Raw genomic sequence first — 21,199 nt, 5'->3', positions numbered from 1 at the left:
ACTGTACATACTATGCAAGGGATATATCTTGTTTTGTTTTTTCTTTTCACCAATCATTGATAATTTTATAAATTTGTTTGAATTGCTTTTAACATTTTTTAAAGAACTTAACCTTGAACGAAACATTTTTATTAATAATAGTTCTATAGGTAACTTGGCTAATGAAGAAACCAGCAACAAAAAAACCTAAACATTTTAATAATTTTTTTTAATGCTCAAAATCAAATTGATTACATATCTTATAGTATATTAAAAATATTGTATTAAAAATTATATAGAAGATGAAGTTCCAGGTGGTATTTGGAGGCTAATATAACGTCTTTAATTAAAAAAGGGAATTGAAGTTAAAGTCAATAAACTACGGACATGTGTCTCTTATGTCAATATCATGTAAAATATTAAAAATAATTATTGGTGATAGTATAACAAAGCACTTAATATCAAAGAAATCATTAGCAAACAATCAGCATGGTTTTCTAATAGGAAAGAGCTTCACTACAAATTTACTAAAATTCCTTGACATCTTAACAAGGGTATTATTGAATAATATTTCAAAAGATATTTTGTATACCAACTTTTAAAAAGCATTCGAAAGAGCAAAGCAATTGCAAATAAAACTATGCTCTTAGGTTGATGCTAATGGTATTGTTGGTATGCCTCTTAAATAGATTGAGTCATTTTTATCAAATAGAATATAAAAAGTAGTAATCAGAAAAAGCAAAACAGATGGGGTTAACGTATTAATTGTTTTGTGCTCAGCCCACTCTTTTTCTTGATAAATGTAAATAATTTACTAAGCACATAATAATAAATGCTATTTGTACGCTAATGAGAATAAAATTATTTGTACGCCAATGAGAATAAAATTGCACCTATTTTTTCTGAGGTTGAGTTGAAATTGTTTCAATATGACTTAAAATGGAATGGAAATCAGTGTTGAATTTTGGTTCGAGTAAGAAAATATGTCCTTATTTCATAAAAAATAATAGTAAACTAAAAAACTTAAGGGACCTACTCTTGAAAAATATTTATTTGTTTATATTCAAAATGGTTTGAAATAGGAAAGGCATGTAAAAAATGCTGTCAGTAAAGGTATAGTATGCTTCCAATATTGATTAACACTTTTATGTACAAAGATATATATCTCGAAAAGTTGCTTTATTGCATGTTTGTTAGATCACATTTGTAGTTTGCAATTCAATCTTGGCATAAAGTATAATAAAAAACTTTAAAAAGTTTAACGAAGAGCAACTTTTTCAGAACTACAACATCTGGGATATAATAAAAAATTAAAGATATTAGGCTTGACAACTTTAGAAGTTTGATACTAAGAAGTTACAATATAAACTATACAGTGGCCTCAAATGTATTGATATAAAGACAGTTTAAGCACAATTGCATTTGATTTATATATTAGGACCAGCCTCCAGTAGTAGAGGTTAGAATCATTGTGTCACATCTGAATTTATTGAAAATTGTTTAAGTAAACTTAAGCACTTTGCTATAAAAAGAGTTGTTTTTAAATGGATCAGTTTGCGGGAATAAGTAGTGGAGTCTAGATCAGTTAAAAATTTCAAAAATAACCTTAAAAGGGTTGATTTACAAATGGTATTAAAAAAGAAACATAAATTGTTAAAATTTGTATATAATTATTGTATTGGCTGTCATATATATTGCCTGGTACTCAAAAAACTGCATTTTAAAAAAAAATGTATATAAATATATAAATATTTAAAATGCAGTATAAAAATAATAACAACAATTAATAATAATAATAAAAAAATTATAAAAAAATTAACAGAAAAGGCAAACTGATAAAAAAGTAAAAACAAAGTTTACAGTTTTATTGACGGTAGCTGGATAAGCTGGAAGAACAGGCTTATAAAAAAATGTGCTTATCGCCATTGAAGTCATCATCAAGGAAACAGCAACAGACAACCGCTGGCATCTGGTAAAGTTACTTTTAGATGGAGAAGCAAATATTGAAAACCATAAATGTTCATCTAGAAATTTATTACAGAACTTTGTTTTAAAAACAAAAGTAAAATTTGTAGACTCTTCAATTGATGCTACTGGAATAACACAGTCTGAAGATGGGTTGCAGTTAGTAGCAATCCAACGATGACCAATAAATAAAAACTTTTTTTTGGTTTGAAGATCAGTGATAACAATATTTCTAGAAACAAAAATATAAGGGTGGTAGAAAACTAACTTTTTTTTATAAAGTGTAAGGTAATCTTCTTATTCTTAAAAAGTGTAGCTAAAAGTGTACTCTTTTGGCATATTTTTAGCATTATCAAGTGTCTTAAATTTCAACATACTTGCTAAATAGGTAATATATTTTCATTGTTTGTGATGTTATTACAATTTCTGTTTGTTTGAAAGAATTATCTCCAGCTTTTATTTGAAAATTCTGCTTTCTATGTTTAAAGAGAATTAAAACAGTATGGCACCAAACTCAGAAAAAAAAAAATTACGCAGGTTGTATCTGATTTAAATACCAATCAACTGTTAAAATGTTTTCACTTCCACCTAAAATATGAGATTGTGAAGAATTATGAAAAAACTGATACAGACCTTTTGAAAACTGATCACAACTTGATATTTGTGAGAAATTTAGTTTACAAATTTAAATGTTTACATAACAGCTACCATAAAACGCGGTGATTTTGATAGCTTTTTAAGCATTTTTAAAAAAAATTTGTTTTTATCATTTTTTCTGATTTTCTTTTTGATGATATAGCATTATATCTTTTCTTTATAGGATTTCATTAATTTTTTTTTCTATTTTGGTCCTACTAACTTATATTATAGTAAAAAATTGCAATTGCTTTGATAATCAATTAATTTCCTAAGGCTTATTAGTTTAACCCATTTCACAAGTGTCATTAAAACTTTTTTTTTGTAGTTTTACTAAATTAGGACACAATATACAAGCAAACTTACAACATTTTACCAACAAACTTATCAATTTTAAAAAAAACTTTGGTTATCAAGTATATCCACAGAATGGACAAAATAAAGTTTATTGGTAATATTGCTTAACTAAATAAATAAACATAGCACTATTATATACTTTTATATATATATATGTATATAATATAAAAAACAATGTTTGAAACAAGTTTGATAGTAATGTTCTATCTGTTGATAGCATACTTGATACACTTTGTGCATTTTATCAACATTTTTCACATTTGCAAACTGTAACTGTTGGTTGTGCAAATTTGATTGGAAGTAAATAAAAAAAAACGGTATATTCTAGTGGTATTTTAACTGGAAAATACTCCTTGAACATCTCAATATGGATTTTTATAAAGCAACTAATCGCAAGTAATTGAAATCATAAGATTTGTTGTTATTGATGTTGTTTATGTCAGGTTAATCCTAACACATTTGCGTGAGTTAGAATTACTTCACAATCATTATAATTTCAAGTATATACGCAGAATATAATTATACCATAAGAAAAAAAAAATTAGATATTTATTTTGCAAATTCTTTTAGGCTGATACTTTTGTAACTAACAGACAAAATTATTAAAGTCACCTCCATTATTAAAGTCACCTCCATTATTAAAGTCACCTTGTTTTACGGTAGTAGTTAAAAAAAAAAACAATGAAAATTTATTATAATCTCAAAAAATAAAAATTAATTTTCAATTAATTTAGAAAGATATTTTTAAATTGTGTAAACCATATTAACAAATCAGCAGTAGAGTTTTACTGTTACAGTAAAAAGATGAGATGAATTGAATAAAAAGTATCACAAGAATAAACTTTAGTAGATCAGTTCTTATTATAGTAATTATAAATAAAAAAGAAAATGAAATAGCATTACATTGATGTGACAATGGTTATAGGCTGTAGATATTATTGGCTGCAATAGCAGGCCCAATTATTTTTACACTGCATTTTTGTTCTTCATCTAAAAGAAAAAGGGCATCATTCAAAGATCTAATCAAGATATGGAAACAGTACTCCATACAAAGATGATTTTGAAATTTATAGAGATAATGAATAGAATCTGGATTAAAAAAGTGATGATCAGGATAAAGGAATGCAACCTTAGTAGATAATAATTTTGCAGAGGGTTTGATATATGGTTTTCAAAAAAGTTCGGAAGTAAGAGTTAATCCTAGAAGACAAAAGGTAGATGATTTGTTGAATACATTACTGTTCATAAATATAGGAAGATCTAGATTGTTGCAATAAGGATTAGCTGAAAAAATTGAGTTTTATATGAATTAAAGTTCATCAGCCACCAAAAACCCTATGCTGTAACAGAAGATCCATTTCAAGCTCAAATGCCTCTTCCAAGCCATCAAAGTGTGTTTGCTTTTTATCAAAAAATAGATAAATTGTCATATCATTAGCGACCATGCTGATATATGAACATGATAATGCAAGAATTTCTGGAAAATTGTTAATCTAAATTAAAAAAGTATAGGGCCAAGATTAGAGTTTTAAGAAACCCTTGACGTTACAGCAAGTGAATAAAAGTGTTCATCGAAGAGAAACTTTATAATACAATCAATGAGGAAGGATTTAATGATCTTAAAGATGTTACCTGATTCACGGTAAGAAGAGAGTTTATAAAGAAGATCTGCATGGCAAATTTTATCAAAGACTCTAAAAATTTCAAGAGCAATAGCCCCTAACCTCTATACATTTGTATCACTTTTTAGCGTTAACATATCAGCAGTAGAAAAAGAAGATCGTAAATCCTATTAATGATCAGAAAAAAGGTTATGATAGTAACTGATAGTATTCTGATATTTTACAGCTGTTGATGGAATCATCCCTGAGAGCTACCATAGAGTTCGGGAAACCTGACTACCAGCCCGCTTCAGAACCATAAAACTGAGTTTTAGAGTTGTATCCTAATCAGGAGATAATGGAATGAGTTGCATAGTCATAAAAACAGAAACACATGCAAAACTCTTGCAATCAGACCAGAAGATCCAGCATTCAACATCCTAATTGAAAAAAATTGTTTTATAAATACATCTATGCCAGCCTAATAAATGAAGAAGGGGTGTGAATCTGGTCAACAGATAGTCTGCCTACCAATTAAGTCTTTGCTTAGGAGGCCTTTTACGAGACAGTAGCTGGAAGCATTGTATATCTGCCAGAGATGATTATTTTTATTGATATATCTCCAACCTTTACTTAATTAAAAGACCCAAGGCAGGGTGTATGTTCAGTCAGAATTGACATCTCCTAGCCTTTTCCTATAAAAATGTATCCTACAAAGCAGCCGGACATGAATCAGGATGTACAGGGTTACAAGTTACTAGTAGCTGAATAACCTGACCTGAAAACCAAAAACAAGAACAAGTGCCCGTGAGCACGCATTATCTGAAAGATATCCATCAGACATATTATGACGTCTAGATATCTATGATCACGCATAACTAATGGGTAACGAGGAAAAAAGCATGTTTGCCATTAACATCATTCTTTCAAACTTTTTTGAAGACAAAAAGTTGGTAGCATAAGAAAAAAGGATTATTTTGCCACATTAGAGCTTTTGATAAAAAGAATTGCTCAGCATGTTATTTCAGGCTCAAAAATCATGAATATATTGTAAAACAAGTGCACATATGCATGCTCATTATGACTTCGTTTTGTGTAGTCTTTAGCAAATGCTGTTTTCTTTTTTAATTTAATTTAAGACAAATAAAAATCCTAATATAAAAAGATATTGTAATAAAAAATATATCTAAATATTAAAGATAATAGTACAAACGATGTGCAGAATATTACAATCAAGAAATCATTAACTTTTTAAAATTACAATTTTTTTAAAAAGCCCAAATTTTCTTATTTAAATTTAACATTTATGTGTTAATAAATACACTCTAAAACAAGTTAACATTTTATTTTATAATTAGTAGTAAGAATATTTTCCGTCTGTTTCCAACAGTTTGTACAAGAAAAACCTTTTTCTATCATTGACTGAATTTGGTAAGTTATTACTTTATATCTTAAATTTTTTAAATTAAAGTAAGACATTAATAATATCTTTAACTTAAAATAAAGAAAATATTATAAATATATTAATAAAATTATACTTTTAATTGAATTAAAACATCATTTGTTTCTTACTTCTGATTTTTGAAAATTATTTATTTAAATAAGAGGTGGAACTTCAAATAAAAATGAAAATGTTTGCAAAAATTCATGAAAAAATAAAATAAAGTATACCTTGTCATTATTTTACAACTAAATATTTAAAAATTTGTTGTGAGTTAATGATTTCATAGTTATGAATTTCAGAAACATTGAAATAATATTTGCTTAGCATGTATGACAGTTAAAAAGATATTTGAGAATAGTAAAAATAGGTCAGAAGAATACACTTGATTGATGTTTTCTGCTAGTTTATTTATAAATATAAATATATACATATATATATATATATATATATATATATATATATATATATATATATATATATATATATATTTATATATATATATATATATATACATACATATATATTATTATATATGTATATATATATATACATACATATATATATATATATATATATATATATATATATATATATATATATATATATTTATATATATATATACATATATATACACCACTCTTAAACCGAAAAAGAGCTGTGTTATATCTAAAAGAATACAACAAAACTATATATATATACATATATATATATATATATATATATATATATATATATATATATATATATATATATATATATATATATATATATATATATATATATATATATATATATATATATATATATATATATATATATATACGAAAACGAAAGACGGAATACGAAGACGGAAAAAAAACACATCTAAACTTTTTTACAGTATTTGTGTTATTAAGGATAACTAATATATAAAATGTTTCACGACCATGAGATAATCCACTGTTATTAAGGGTGGTAGCCCTCCTTTCAAGATAAGAAACAGCAAACTTTATAAAGTCAGAAGTTGAAAATGTCAGCCACACAACTCAAGGCGAATTCAGTTGCTTTTGCAATAAGTAAGAACGAAGAACTTCGATATGAGTTTCTTGCATTTAAAACAGATACAACAAATGAAATTTGTATGCTTAGAGATGAAAACTCTAGTTTGCGTGAACAAATAGAGTATCTTCAAAAAGAAAAACTTATTCAAGATGCAAAAGTAACAGAACTTGAGAAACAGTGGGCCTTAGATGTCAGCATTTCTGAATCACAAACTTTAAAACCTTACACTAACAGCAGCAATATAACAAGCTCCAGCTGGGCCTCAGTAGATTCTGGAAGAGGTAAAGTAACAAGGCCAAACGTTCAACTAGAATTGCTTGATGCAAATGCACGCAAAGTTCAGGAAAGAGGAAAAAAACAAAAAAATGTTATTATTTTTGGTACTGAGACATCTTCTTCTCTAGTCGCTGCCGACCGTATTGAACATGATAAAATGCTAGTTACATCACTTTTAAACGAACTAAATGTTAAATGTAAGCATGTTACTATTAGACGTTTTAGAGGTGGCAAAAGCACCTCAACACAAACAGGTCCATTACAAGTAGTTTTTAATAACGTAGATGATAGAAATACAATTCTCAAAGTTGCCCATAAACTTAGACTCAACAATGCTCGAAATGGAATCTACATCAATCCAGATCAAACTCCTGTTCAACAAAGGCAATCTAAACTACTACGCAAAGCCTTATTCAAACTTCAAAAGCACCACCTAGTCTTGTCTTTATCACAGAAACATGGTTTATGTGATGAAAACTCTATTTTTAACCTCACTAATTATATTGCATATAGGCATGATTGCACAATTAATCTTCATGGTGGAGTCTGCATTAATATATCTGATACACTAACAAGCCATGAAGTAACATATCTTGAACTTAACAATGACTCTGAACAAGTTTAGTGCTCAGTTAATCTTGGAACTGAAAAAATTCTAGTTGGTTGTATATACCGTTCACCCCTCAGCAATAACTTTGTAAATAATCAAATTTAGGCCTCTATAAATTTTGCATCTAATTTAGTCGAAAAAAAACACTACTCTGGTATTCTTATTGCTGGAGATTTTAACCTTGACTATACCACATGGCATAACAACACAGCTATTACCACAAACTCTCTAGCTGATAGCTTTAATGAAACATTTGATTCAAATCATTTAACACAGCATTTCAATTTTTATACTTTTCAATTGAAGTCTATATTAGGTCCATCCAGCACTCTAGATCTTATTTTAACTGAGTCATCTCAACGTATATTTTCTCTTGAAAGACATTTTTAACTGGGGTGCACTAAAAGAGGACGAGCTCATTTAATTCTAACTTGGAATTTCGCTGTAGAATCGTCAAACCCTCCTAGAAATCGGTTTTCTTCACCTCGTCAAGATTTTAAAAATGAAAATTTCGAAAAACTAAACATGTATTTCAAAGATATTGACTGGGTTAATCGTTTTAAAAATTTAAATAATAATGAATGTTATAATGTATTCCAATCTATCTATATTGAAGGGTGTAATCTTCAAATGCCATCAAATCAAATCAAACCAAATGCAATCAAATCGAATTATTCTGTTTTACACACACCTTGGATCACAAAAGAAGTAATCTCTGCTATAAAAAATAAAAAAAAACCTTATTATAGAAGGAAAAACCCTAAGTGGCGTCTGGACACTAAACGATACAATAATAGCTGCAATAAAGTAAATCAAACTCTAACTCATTCTATAGCACAATATGAAAAATCTAAATCCGAAAAAGCCAAGACAAATCCAAAACTTATATATATGTATATAAACATGAAACTTAAAGTTAAAAATCAATTAAGGTCTATGAAAGAGTCAAATAGAAACATTACTTCTAATAAAAGCCATATAGCTACAATCCTTAACAATTACTTTTCATCTGTTTTTACTCCTTTAAATTTGAGTCAATCGCTGCCAACATTCGAAAAGCGCACATTTTCTGTGATTGATGAGACGTCAGTCTTGAATAGACTTAATGAGAACTACATACAAGTGTTACTTTCAAACCTAAATTTGCATAAACCAGCAGGCATAGACGGCATTCACCCACACGTCCTTGACAAATGTTCTTCATCTCTGAACGGCCCATTTCCTACATATTTATACAATCTATTTGTGAAGGTCGAGTCCCAGCCGCGTGGCTCGAAGCTAACATAACATAACTTTACAAGAAAGGATCTAAACTTGATGCATTAAATTACAGACCGATTTCCCTAACTCCTGCTTGTTGAAAAGTCCTAGAGCGTATTGTAAAAGATTGTTTAACCGAGTATCTAAGTGCAAATAATCTTTTATCTCAAAATCAGCACGGTTTTGTTCCAAAAAAATCATTCATTACCAATTTATTGGAAACTGTTGATCAGATCTTACACTCAATGGCAAAAGGCTATAGTGTAGATGTTTTATATTTAGATTATGAAAAAGCGTTTAACATACCTCCTCATGATCTTATGCTCCACAAACTTTCTGGTTATGGTATCTCTAATATGCTTCTTAATTAGATAAATTTTTTTCTTTCTAAAAGAACGCAACGAGTTGTCATGGGTTCCACCATTTCAGATTCGTTACCAGTCACCAGTGGTGTCCCTCAAGGATCTGTTCTAGGACTACTTCTATTCATCTTATACAATAATGACATAACAGACCTAGTTAGCAATCCAATGAAGTTATACGCTGATGACAGTAAAGTTATTTCCACAAATTCTACACCTGAGAGCCCAGCTCTGCTCCAGATGGATATAAATCACATTGTGTCTTGGACTCTAACCTGGCGCTTACGACTTAATTACAAAAAGTACTTATCTTACACTTTAACAAAAGCAAAAATCTTTACCACCAATACTATATCTTGACTCAGCAAGGGAAGCAGCTTCTTGATTCCTCGTACAGTGAAAGAGATCTTGGGATTTGCATTTCACACAACCTCAAATGGGATACACACGTTGAAATAATATCATCAAAAGCTAACTCTGTTCTCGGTCAACTAAAGAAATCATTAATTTATAAAAGTGCACAAGTTTAGAAGAGTCTCTACACATCGCTGGTCAGACCTCACCTTAAGTATGCTGTTCCTGTGTGGAATTATCTTTCTGCACACAACGTTGAAAAAATTGAAAAAGTCCAAAACCGTGCCACCAAAGCAATTCCACCTCTCAAAGCTTTATCCATGGAAGCCATATTAGCACACCTTCATCTTACCTCACGAAATGAAAGACGTAATCGAGGTAATTTAATCTACAACTTCAAATTTATAAATAATTTAGAAAATATTTATTGGATTAACCCACAAATCGGCTATCCATCTGTGCGAATAACTAGAGGACACTCTCATTGTCAATACAAAGAGTTTTTTAACGCTTCTGACCTCAATAGCAACATGCGTGCTATTTTAACTAGACTCAATTTCTTCTCTAACAGAGTAGTAAACCGATGGAATTCACTCCCACAAACTGTGATTGACTTTCGTCATCTTAATGAATTTAAAAATCGTTTAGACAAACACTGTAGCCAACACTAGTATTAAAGTTATTGTACCGAATTGCTGCTACAGCTCATTGTCTACTGGCAAAGAGCTAAAGGGTTGCTACCCCTTTCAAGCAACATTTTATTGTTTGCCGCAGCTTATCATTATTATATATATATATATATATATATATATATATATATATATATATATATATATATATATATATATATATATATACATATATATATACATCCACTACTCTTGAATCGAAAAAGAGCTGTGTTATATCTAAAAGAATACAACAAAACTATATATACATACATATATATATATATATATATATATATATATATATATATATATATATATATATATATACATATATATATTTATATATATATATATATATATATATATATATATATACATATATATATTTATATATATATATATATATATATATAAATATATATATATATATATATATATAGATATATATATATATATATATATATATATATATATATTTATATATATATATATATAAAAAGCATTATCTTCACCAAGATCACTAAATCTATCATTAACTAATATAAGAGGCCTTTAGGGTAACTTTTCTTCTGTTGAGTCATATCTCTTGCAAAGTTCATCAGAATAACTTGCTCAGCTGTCTCATCTTGTGATCGTAGTGTTGACTGTTATCTTCCATTAATCCGTAAATAAAATAGTAACATGCTTGGCCTGAGCAGTTACATTCGTAAGAATTCATTTGTCGGGAACCCACAGGTTATTCTTTTAGGTGTTTTGTTGAACCCACAGGCTATTCTTTTAGGTACTTTTATTTCGCACCACCTCACTTTTTGTCCTTTTTCTTTGTTCAATAATGCTCTACTTCATCTCAAGACTGCACTCTTTCTGATTTTGTTTCTGATCTGATTGACCAAGCCCTTTCTTTTTATCCGTCTACCAATATTGTTGTTGTTGGTTACTTTAATGCTCATCACACTTAATGGCTTGGGTCTAGTGTCAGCGAATGCTGACATTAAGGTCCACAATTTTTGGCTTTTTCTATTGCCAACTCAAATCGTCAATTTTCAACTAGCTTTCCAGACTATCCAAATATCTTCTTTTACTTTCCACACTATCCAATCAACTTCATTTTACTACAATATGATATTTCAAAAAGTTGAGTTATGGGGTGTGAAATATAGTACCCCTTCTTGAAATTATGTGGGGATGATCATCTATATTGGTGGTCCATGTGTAATTAATATAAATTTTAGTTGGGTTTTAAGGGGTTGTGTTTTTATGTAGATTTACTTGGTAATTCAAAAAGTTATGCTACTTTTAGTTGGGTTTAAAGGGGTTGTATTCCTTTAATTATATTGTGGTGATTGTTTGTATGGGTAGACTTTGTGAAAACTATGTTGATTTTAGTTGTGGTTTAGGACATTGTACTCTTATGTGGCTTTAGGTGGGTTTTAATTTCTAAAGATTGAGTTATGGGGTGTCAGAGTTATTTTATAAGATATGTTTTACAACATATGTTTATAAGATATATGAGAGTGTGGGGTTTGTTGCTATTTTTGTAAGCACTATTTGGGAAATGCAGTACAATTATAGCAACACAGTTTGGCTCAGTGGTTCTGGGGCAGTGTAATATTCGTTGTATAATCCATTAAGTTCTTCATACTATTTATAAAGAGGTTTATGTATATTTAGAATATTTTATATAGCGTACAATATATGTCCGATATATTATACACACATTTACATAATTCTAAGGTTACAGAGTCAAGTTAAAGGGGGTTGGGTACGAGAAGATAGATTCAGACATAACTGTATGCACACACATGTACACGTACACATCAACACTCCTGTATGAACATACATATATGTACAGACACATAAACGACCGATGCATACTGATACACCCACACACATTGTAATAGGGTTCTGGGGTGAGACTAAGGGGGGTAGAAATGAGGGTCTAAGTTCCTCTTCTTAATTTTTTTTTTTTTTTGTTTTAAATTTACAAGTTTCTTTTTAAGAATTATTTTTATCAATTTTAAAGAAATCCCAGATTGGAGTAATTGCTTTTTCTTATTATTAGTTATTTTGTTTAATCTCTAAGTTTAAGAGCTAAAACATAGTAAAAATAATTAAAAATAATCTTAGTTTACCATAAAGAAGAAAAGAGTACCAAATTAAGTATGAGCCAATGTGTGTGGTGTGTGAGTGTATGTGTAGCCCTCGGAATTAGGAAAAATGAGGTCTGCAATAAATTACCAACCTCAAACTGTTAGAGGTTGGCATAAGGTTGGCAAAAAAAAAAATTTACGCAAAGGGGTTACCACATAAGTTAAAACATAAAAACGAGGTCATATATATATATATATATATATATATATATATATATATATATATATATATATATATATATATATATATATATATATATATATATATATATATATATATATATATATATATATGTATATATATATATATATATATATATATATATATATATATATATATATGTATATATATATATATACATATATATATATATATATACATACATATATATATATATATATATATATATATATATATATATATATATATATATATATGTATATATATATATATATATATATAAATATATATATATATACATATGTATATATATATATATATATATATATATATATATATATATATATATATATATATATATATATATATATATATATGTGTATATATATACATATATATATATATACATATATATATATATATATATATATATACATATATATCTTTTATATATCTATACAGCTTTTATAGCAAATTAATTTTTAAGTGGCATAATAATATAAAATGAATATAATATGATACCAAGAAAAATCAATATAAATTATAAAATGATTATTATATAATAATACTAAGACTTATAAAAAAACTTTTTATCAAATATTCCTGAGTCCTTAATATAAGAGAGGGGGAGGTTTATTGATTTTTTCAAATTTTTCCCACCCACCTCAAGCTTATTTCGACTCCCCCTTTCCTTCCCCTTGTTTGCTATTTTTATAATACATTTATAATAACCCTTTTATATTAACTTTTACTTATTATCAGCAAATAATTTATATCTCAAAGCTTTCCCCATCTCATCTTATCTTTTCTCAGAGATTTACTAAGTCAGCGATTTTAAAAGGCTGTTTCCACTATAAAATTTTGTTTGTATTGGTTACTGAAATAACTACTTTCTAATTTTTAAGGCAAATTTTCACTGAACTTTAGTTCAGTGAAAATTTCTAATTTTTAAGGCCATTTATTAAATAAAATGAAGTCTAAAAAAAAGATATTGTAAATTTAATTAAAATCAAATTCCAATCAGTGTTAGTGAAAGAAAATAATTTTCTAAGTAATTTTGATTTTAAAGTAAACGCTGAAAAAAACTGGACTTAAAAAGTTAAAACAACTTGATCATTATTGTTTTAATGTTTCAAAGCTTTAATTAATTAAAATTTAATTTAATTAAAAAAATACTTAAGACAAGGGTTCTGTATTTTCTAAAGCCTATTTGTTTTAAAATTTGTGCAAAATCATTTGCATTTCCAACTAGGTGTTGGAAATGCAAAATGTTAAATGATACCAATATTTAAGAAAGTGTAATTTAAAATTAGAGATCTGTCTCCGGCATAAGTTCTTTGTTCATTTTTAAAAATTTTAAATTACAAAAGTATATTAAAGCATCTGATAAAAAAAAAACATTTTGTTTACATAGATATAAAGAGTAAACATAAATAAATTTAAAAACATCTTCGGTTGTGAACCAAAATAACTAAGAAACTTTATATAACACAGAAAAATCATTGTGAAAACAAAAAAATCACTGCCAGTTTATTTTCTTTTAAAATGATAAAAAATAAAAAAAATAAAAATGCCACAGTATTAGCAGTTTTAAAGTTAAAATCAAATAAAACTTTTAAAATAAACATGATTTGTACATTTTTTAATATTTATATTTGATTCGGGTTTTAAACAAATATTTCAATAAGTAATTAAGTAGAGTTAAATTAGAAACATAAAATAGTTTTTGCAAAGGTTTATCTATTAATCTTTGTTAAGTAAACTAATAATTTTTGAATTTTTACACTTTATCAAAAAAATTAAAACAACTGCAAATTGCAATAGTAAATGCAAAAATAAAATAAAAATAAAATAAAATCACAAAATCAATTGAAAATAGATGTTAAAAGGCGTAAAATAAGTTATAGCTAAAACATACAGATCTATAAAATAAGATTTAAATAAACTGATTTATAATTTAAAAAAAAAAAAGTATGTAAAAGAAAAAAACTAAATTAGGCTGTAATTGATGTAATTTATAGTAATGGATTTAGAGTGTGTATTATATAAAAATTTTTCTGTATCAATATGGATATCTTTAATATGGATACCTTCAATATGAATTTTATGCCATAGCTATAAATAACAGCAATAAATAATAAGCCATAGGAATAAATATAAAATAAATATCAATAGTTGTGAACTCATAGAAAAACAATACTTATAGAAAGTTCTGTCAATAATGAAGGAATCAAAAATAGTGGAACCTTTAGTTTTTTTGAGCAAATAGAAATGTTTTACTTTATCATGTTGTAATATATGTAAAAATATTTACATTTACCAATATTCAAAGATGCTTGTTGTGTAGTGGCTGGTGGTTTCACTTATGTTTTCGGTATTACAACTACAGTGGAGAAAATAGAATTAGCCTCACCATGTACTGATCCAACATTTGGTAAATCTGTAAGTTTGTGCTGTGTATTTTTTGTATCCACATACATATAATTATTGTTTCAAACAAAAACTTTTTAGATTATAATATAGCATAATTAAATTGCATTTGATAAAACCATAAAGTGTAACAAATAGAATTAGCTTCATCAATCATTATTTTCAGTTTACTTGTATATTTTGATCTGGTGATACGCATTTGTGACTTTTTTGTTTTTATTTGTAAGTTAAACAAAGACTGTGAAATCAGTGCTCATAAAGTTTTTAACATTTGGTTTTTGATACCTTAATTTGAAATGGGAAATGGTAAGTGTTTAACGAATGAAGAATTAGCAGTAATCAAAGCATGCAAAGATACAGGCTTGTCTATTCGGGAAATTGCGAAGAAAAATAAAAAATCTCCAAAAGTGGTTAATAATTACTTCAAGATTGGCGTTATGGTGCTTATAAGGGAATTATGGTACTTATAAGGGAAGTGGTGGCAAACGTGAAACTGATAATCGTACTAAACGAGTTATTGTACGTCATGCTGATGCTCAGCATATTTCTGCATTTCAAATTTGTGCTGATTTACAATTAACTTCATCTGTTCAACGTGTGAGACAAACTTTACATAAAGATCCAAACACAGTTTGGAAAAAACGTAAACCAAAACCAAAACTTACTGCTCGTCATAAGAAGTTAGATTACAATTTGCAAAAGAACACATGCCTTGGCAGGAAGAGTGGCATCAAGTTCTCTTAAGCGATGAAAAAAATTTTAATCTAGATAGTCCTGCTATAAGTATTACTTACACGATCTTTGAAAAGAGAAGGAAACTTGGATTGGAGTCGTAACTTTGGTGGTGAAACTATTATGGTTTGGGGGGATTTCGTCTTTACTGGTAAATTTCTACTGGCATGAATTTCAACAAAAATGAATTCACAGGATTAATTTGATTTATTAGAAATAAGTTTGCTTGAACATGGTGATGAATCGATGGGTGAAAACTTCACTTTCCAACAAGATAATGCTGCTATCCATAATTCAAAGCTTACAAAAGCTTGGTTTAGAGAAAAAAATATTCACGTAATGGAATGGCCCACATGAAGTCAAGATCTTAACCCAATTGAAAATCTATGGGAAATGTTTTCTCAAAAGATTTATGAAAATGGTAAGCAATTTGAGTACACCTTGGAGCTAAAAACTCGTATCAAAGAAGCTTGGAATGAAGTATCTATAGAAACTATCCAAAATCTTGTGACTATTAGGTCAAGTGGCATATTTGAAGTCATTAAAAATTCAGGAGGCAATTCTCAATATTAAATAAGCGTAAAAACAAAATATTTTTTTGTATTTAACGTTAATGAGGCTAATTCAATTTTCTCCACAAATTGACTACTTTTAATTTTTTTCCCACTTGTAATTAATTAAACATACCAATTTATAAACTTTTTTAATTGTAGTAGAAGATAATAAGAGTTAAAGTAGATTTAATAATTGTTTCACTGTCATTTTTGTTAAATTAGAACAAAAAATTAAGGTGAGGCTAATTCTATTTTCTCCGCTGAAAAAGCTACATATTTGTATGCAATAAAAAATTTTAGGCTATTGGGTAGGTTAAAAAAATGCTCCTAATTTTAAAATGTGTAAGAAAAAATCTCATTAAAATGTTTAGAAATTTTTTTAAATATATTTATTTAAATGAATGATAAATAAATATTTTAAATTTGCTCAATACATTAAAGTAATGCACAATAAAATACTTTAAAGATGAGTTTAAAACTTATTAAAAAAAGATAAAATGGATTAATAAGGGTTTGCTGAAGCTTTTGCTTTTGCCTTAGTTAAGTTTAAAAATAAAAAAAATGTATAATGTGTTTTGTCACTGCCAGTAAAAACATTTATTATGAAAGTAAAGTTTGTTTGATTAATTTCTAAAACTAAAATCTTCCCCTTAAATTTATGTTCTTTCATTCCTCACAATTACTATGTCATATTTGAATATAATCAAATAGATAATGATGCAAAAAACAATCTCCTCTTGATACTCACTTTATGTACCATCCTCCCTCACTATTATCATGCCATATTTGAATAAAATCTAAGTCACCAAGAGTACTTTGTGTAGCCATTATTAAAACACTACAGCTTGATCTTTGAAAGCAATCTTTTTCTGGACCTTTTAGACATCTCAATCCACTGTCAGTTACATTACCTAAATATGTTCATAAAATAGAAAAAAATACTAGTATTATTTACAAAAATGCATGTACATAAATAATACTTGCGTAAATACTGTTTGTATACTTTACATACTGTCAACAATATTTCGCCAATATTGTTTGCTACTCAGGTATATTGGTAAAAAAAGATTTATATTAAAATTAACATTAAGAAGATATCTCTTTTTACATTTAGAAAAATTAAAAAAAAAGACAAATTAAAGAAATTCAAAAATTTATATAACTCATTTAAGGGAACTTATAAAAAAAGTTTAACTTCTAAAAAAAAGAAATATTTTTGCTGATTCAAATTTAATTATTAAAAGTCTCAACATTATACCTTGCATGGTACATTTATTATATTAAGTGGTAAAGATTCTAAAGTGATAAGAAATTGTAAATTATAAAATTTTTAATTTTAAGAACTTCAATATCTTCTTTCGTATACTAAATTAATATTATTAATCTGATGTAATAAAATTAATGGCTTTAAAGTATAAAAATTTATGAAATGGATGTTAAATTTAAATAAAATGATGGTTATTCGGGTTGCATTTTTGAATGACCCATCATTCGAAAATGCAACCCGAACAGTTAATAACGGGCAGGTAATTGGGTGTCCGGGTATCCATTGACAGTGATAGTGGATATTGAGTACTGTTCAAGTGGAAATTTATATTGTAAGACCCCACAGCTTTATTGAGCCAGTAGGTTTCCTGATAGACAAATTATGAAGAGAAATAACTGAATATAATATGGATCCATAAAGATTCGAAAGCAAGTAAGAGAACCACACAAAATAATATATTGCCAGGATAAAAACTTGTAAAACTTAGCAACGAAAAACCCTGTTCGACAGCTGTTGATTTGAATAAACAAATGAATTATTTTTATGAAACGAATTAAAATATTTCTTCCAAAACACCTAAATGTGTTTGGAAGATATTTAGCTAAAAAACTACTGATTTTCTTAACCAAAATGCCAGAGAAGAAATTGCATTACAGCATCTAAAATGGAGTAATCAACATTAGTCAAAGATTCTTTTCAGTGATAAAAAGAAGTTTAAGCAGTTTGGATAAGAAGAAATATAGCTTTAGTAGGTATAAGATTTGTCCTCAATTCCAACTGCTTACTATAAAACATGGAGGGGCTAATGTATTTATTTCCAGATATTTTAGTGTTGAGAGTATTGATTCCTTCTGTAGATATACTGGAACTATTGATTATGACAAGTTCAAAGACATAAGAATAAGCATTGTGTTACCTCATGCAAAAGGCAAATTACATTGTGGTTAAATATACCATCAGGATAACAATCCCAAACACCTGTGCATATTGGTTTCAGAATTCTTCAATAAAAGTAAAGTTTGTGTTTGAAGTGGCTATCCCAACTAAATTAGTTGAGATTAGATACAACTGATCATTTGAGATCATGCTAGTCATTAAATGTTAAACATCGCTCTTACAATCTAATATAAAAAAAAAATCAACCTCCGTTGATGTTTGTATTAATTTAGTTGACTTGTAGGTGCAAAGCCAGTCATAGTTGTAAAGATTGTTGTACAAAATAGTAATGTGATTTATAACTAACTATGACCAAATATCATTGAAAAATTTATACTTTTTTAAATATAAATTATTTATGAACTCACCAAAACTTGTAAACTCATCAAAAATTGCTATTTTTTTAATTAAAATGAACTGATTAAATAATCAATATTCTTATAAAATATGCTCTAATGAAAAGTATCACCTATAATAAAACAAAAAAACTTCATAGTTTTTAAGCCTGACTACAAATTTTTGAATGCTGTATGTATGCATATTACATACCGGTAATAGTGTAAAAGATATTTGATTTTGTGCCAGCATTTCTTTGGCTACCAGTATTCACTACAATTTTATACAAATATTTATCTTCATGTAAATTATCAAGAAGTGGACACACTCCAACCTAAAATGTAACTATTTATTAAAAACTATTTTTAAAAGTAGATTAAAAATAAAGAAAAAAAAGTCATTTCATAAATAATGTTTTACAGGTTTTTATTTGCATAATTGTTAAAGAATTAAAAATGTTTATTTTTATTTAAATTTTATTTGATCAGTGGTTTTTTATTTGTAAAAACGTCTCCTTTTTTTTAAAAAAAAAAGAAAAACAACATAAAAAATACTTAACCATCTCTGTTTTCTTTAAGACACCACAAACTTAGTAAAATTTATTAGAAATGACATAGGTTTGTACAATTTACTACAGATCATAAACATTCAAAACACATCACACCCTCTGTTTTATATGTAAACTCTATTTAATAAACACATTTAAATGCCCCAAGATATTTTATTTAAAGTTTAGTTTTATTTCTAAATGCTATATTAATTTTTTTTTAATATTTAATTTTTAGGAAATGTTTAAAAAAAAAAAAAAAATATGTTTTTTAACTTAATCTATTTTTCTCATATTAAATAAAGAATTGAATTTTTAGAGTAATTTTCTCTTACTGCAGTTGCTGGAATTTTGTGTAAAATTTTGCATTTGCAAACAATATGAACAGACATTCTTGTTTGAAATTTATTCCCCAACACATAAAAACCATACAAAAATGCTGGCCAACTCATAATTGGGCTGGTAACCACAATTAAAAAACTAACTTAAATTTTTAGTTCTTAACCACTTGGATATGCATACCATATCCTTGGAAAATTGCTTAATACAAAATTTAGAAAACAGTTTGTTTACTATTATGTATTATTATGCTAGTCAATATGTCTGTTATATTTAATTGAGATTTAGTATTTTTAAACATACTTTGAATAATAAAGTTCTCCTTAACATATCGTCAGCCAAGAACCAAAAGGCCGTATGTTCACATATTGGGTTTTTCCTGTTTATCCTCAATAAATATTTAGCAATTAATGGGGTATGTGTCTAATAAATCTAGTCTCAAAAAAGATACAACTTTTCAAAATATTTAAAAAATTAGTTATACATTTCAAAAGTCTTTATAAATTAAATTTTAAATCTTAATTATCTATACAGCCTCTTGGTTCTCGGCTGAAGATTTATGTATCTGTATATGTCTATAACGTTAAACATAAATGTTAAATAATATATTTTAACCAAAATGACAAAAAAAACTTTATTTATATTTTTTACATACATTGTTCCTATAATTATATAAAAACAAAAAACACAAAATAACACAAGCATGAAAATCAAGCAACAAATTCAATTAAATCTCACCTTTGATGCATCGTATTTTTCTATTCTCCTGGTCAGTAGTAAGCCAAGAATCCATAACATAATTATTATAACAACAGTTACAAGGAGAGTATACCCTGCTTTTAACTTTGATATTGAAAACTTAGGAAATGGGTTTGGGAAAACAAAAAAACTACCAAAAGTTGTCAAATGAGTACATTTGCATTTAGTGACCAAAAAGCTTGTACTATAATATTCAAGCTAAAATAAAATTGTAAATTAAAAGATATTTATTTAAGCTACTTTCTCTTATAGGTATATGTGTATAAATATATATATATATATATATATATATATATATATATATATATATATGTATATATATATATATATATATATATATATATATATATATATATATATATATATATATATATATATATATATATATACATATATATATATATATATATAT

At 26.9% G+C, this 21,199-nt stretch overlaps 1 protein-coding gene across 1 annotated transcript in view; it reads right to left on the bottom strand.

Moving 5' to 3' along the window:
* The window catches only part of LOC105846130 (polycystin-1-like protein 2), a 194,334-nt gene that overhangs the window by 28,077 nt on the left and 145,058 nt on the right, over positions 1-21,199 (bottom strand). Inside the window, exons 23-27 of the mRNA XM_065804171.1 lie at positions 20,767-20,985; positions 19,356-19,476; positions 17,352-17,514; positions 1,840-2,176; positions 12-186 (exon numbers count right to left, since the gene is read on the bottom strand). Coding sequence (XP_065660243.1) covers positions 12-186; positions 1,840-2,176; positions 17,352-17,514; positions 19,356-19,476; positions 20,767-20,985 — 1,015 coding nt within the window. The remainder of the gene's footprint in view (positions 1-11; positions 187-1,839; positions 2,177-17,351; positions 17,515-19,355; positions 19,477-20,766; positions 20,986-21,199) is intronic.

Source organism: Hydra vulgaris, chromosome 08 (genome assembly GCF_038396675.1).
Source record: "Hydra vulgaris chromosome 08, alternate assembly HydraT2T_AEP".
Lineage (NCBI taxonomy): Eukaryota > Metazoa > Cnidaria > Hydrozoa > Anthoathecata > Hydridae > Hydra > Hydra vulgaris.
The sequence above is the reverse complement of the archived record's forward strand: the minus strand, read 5'-3'. Positions and strand labels throughout refer to the sequence as shown.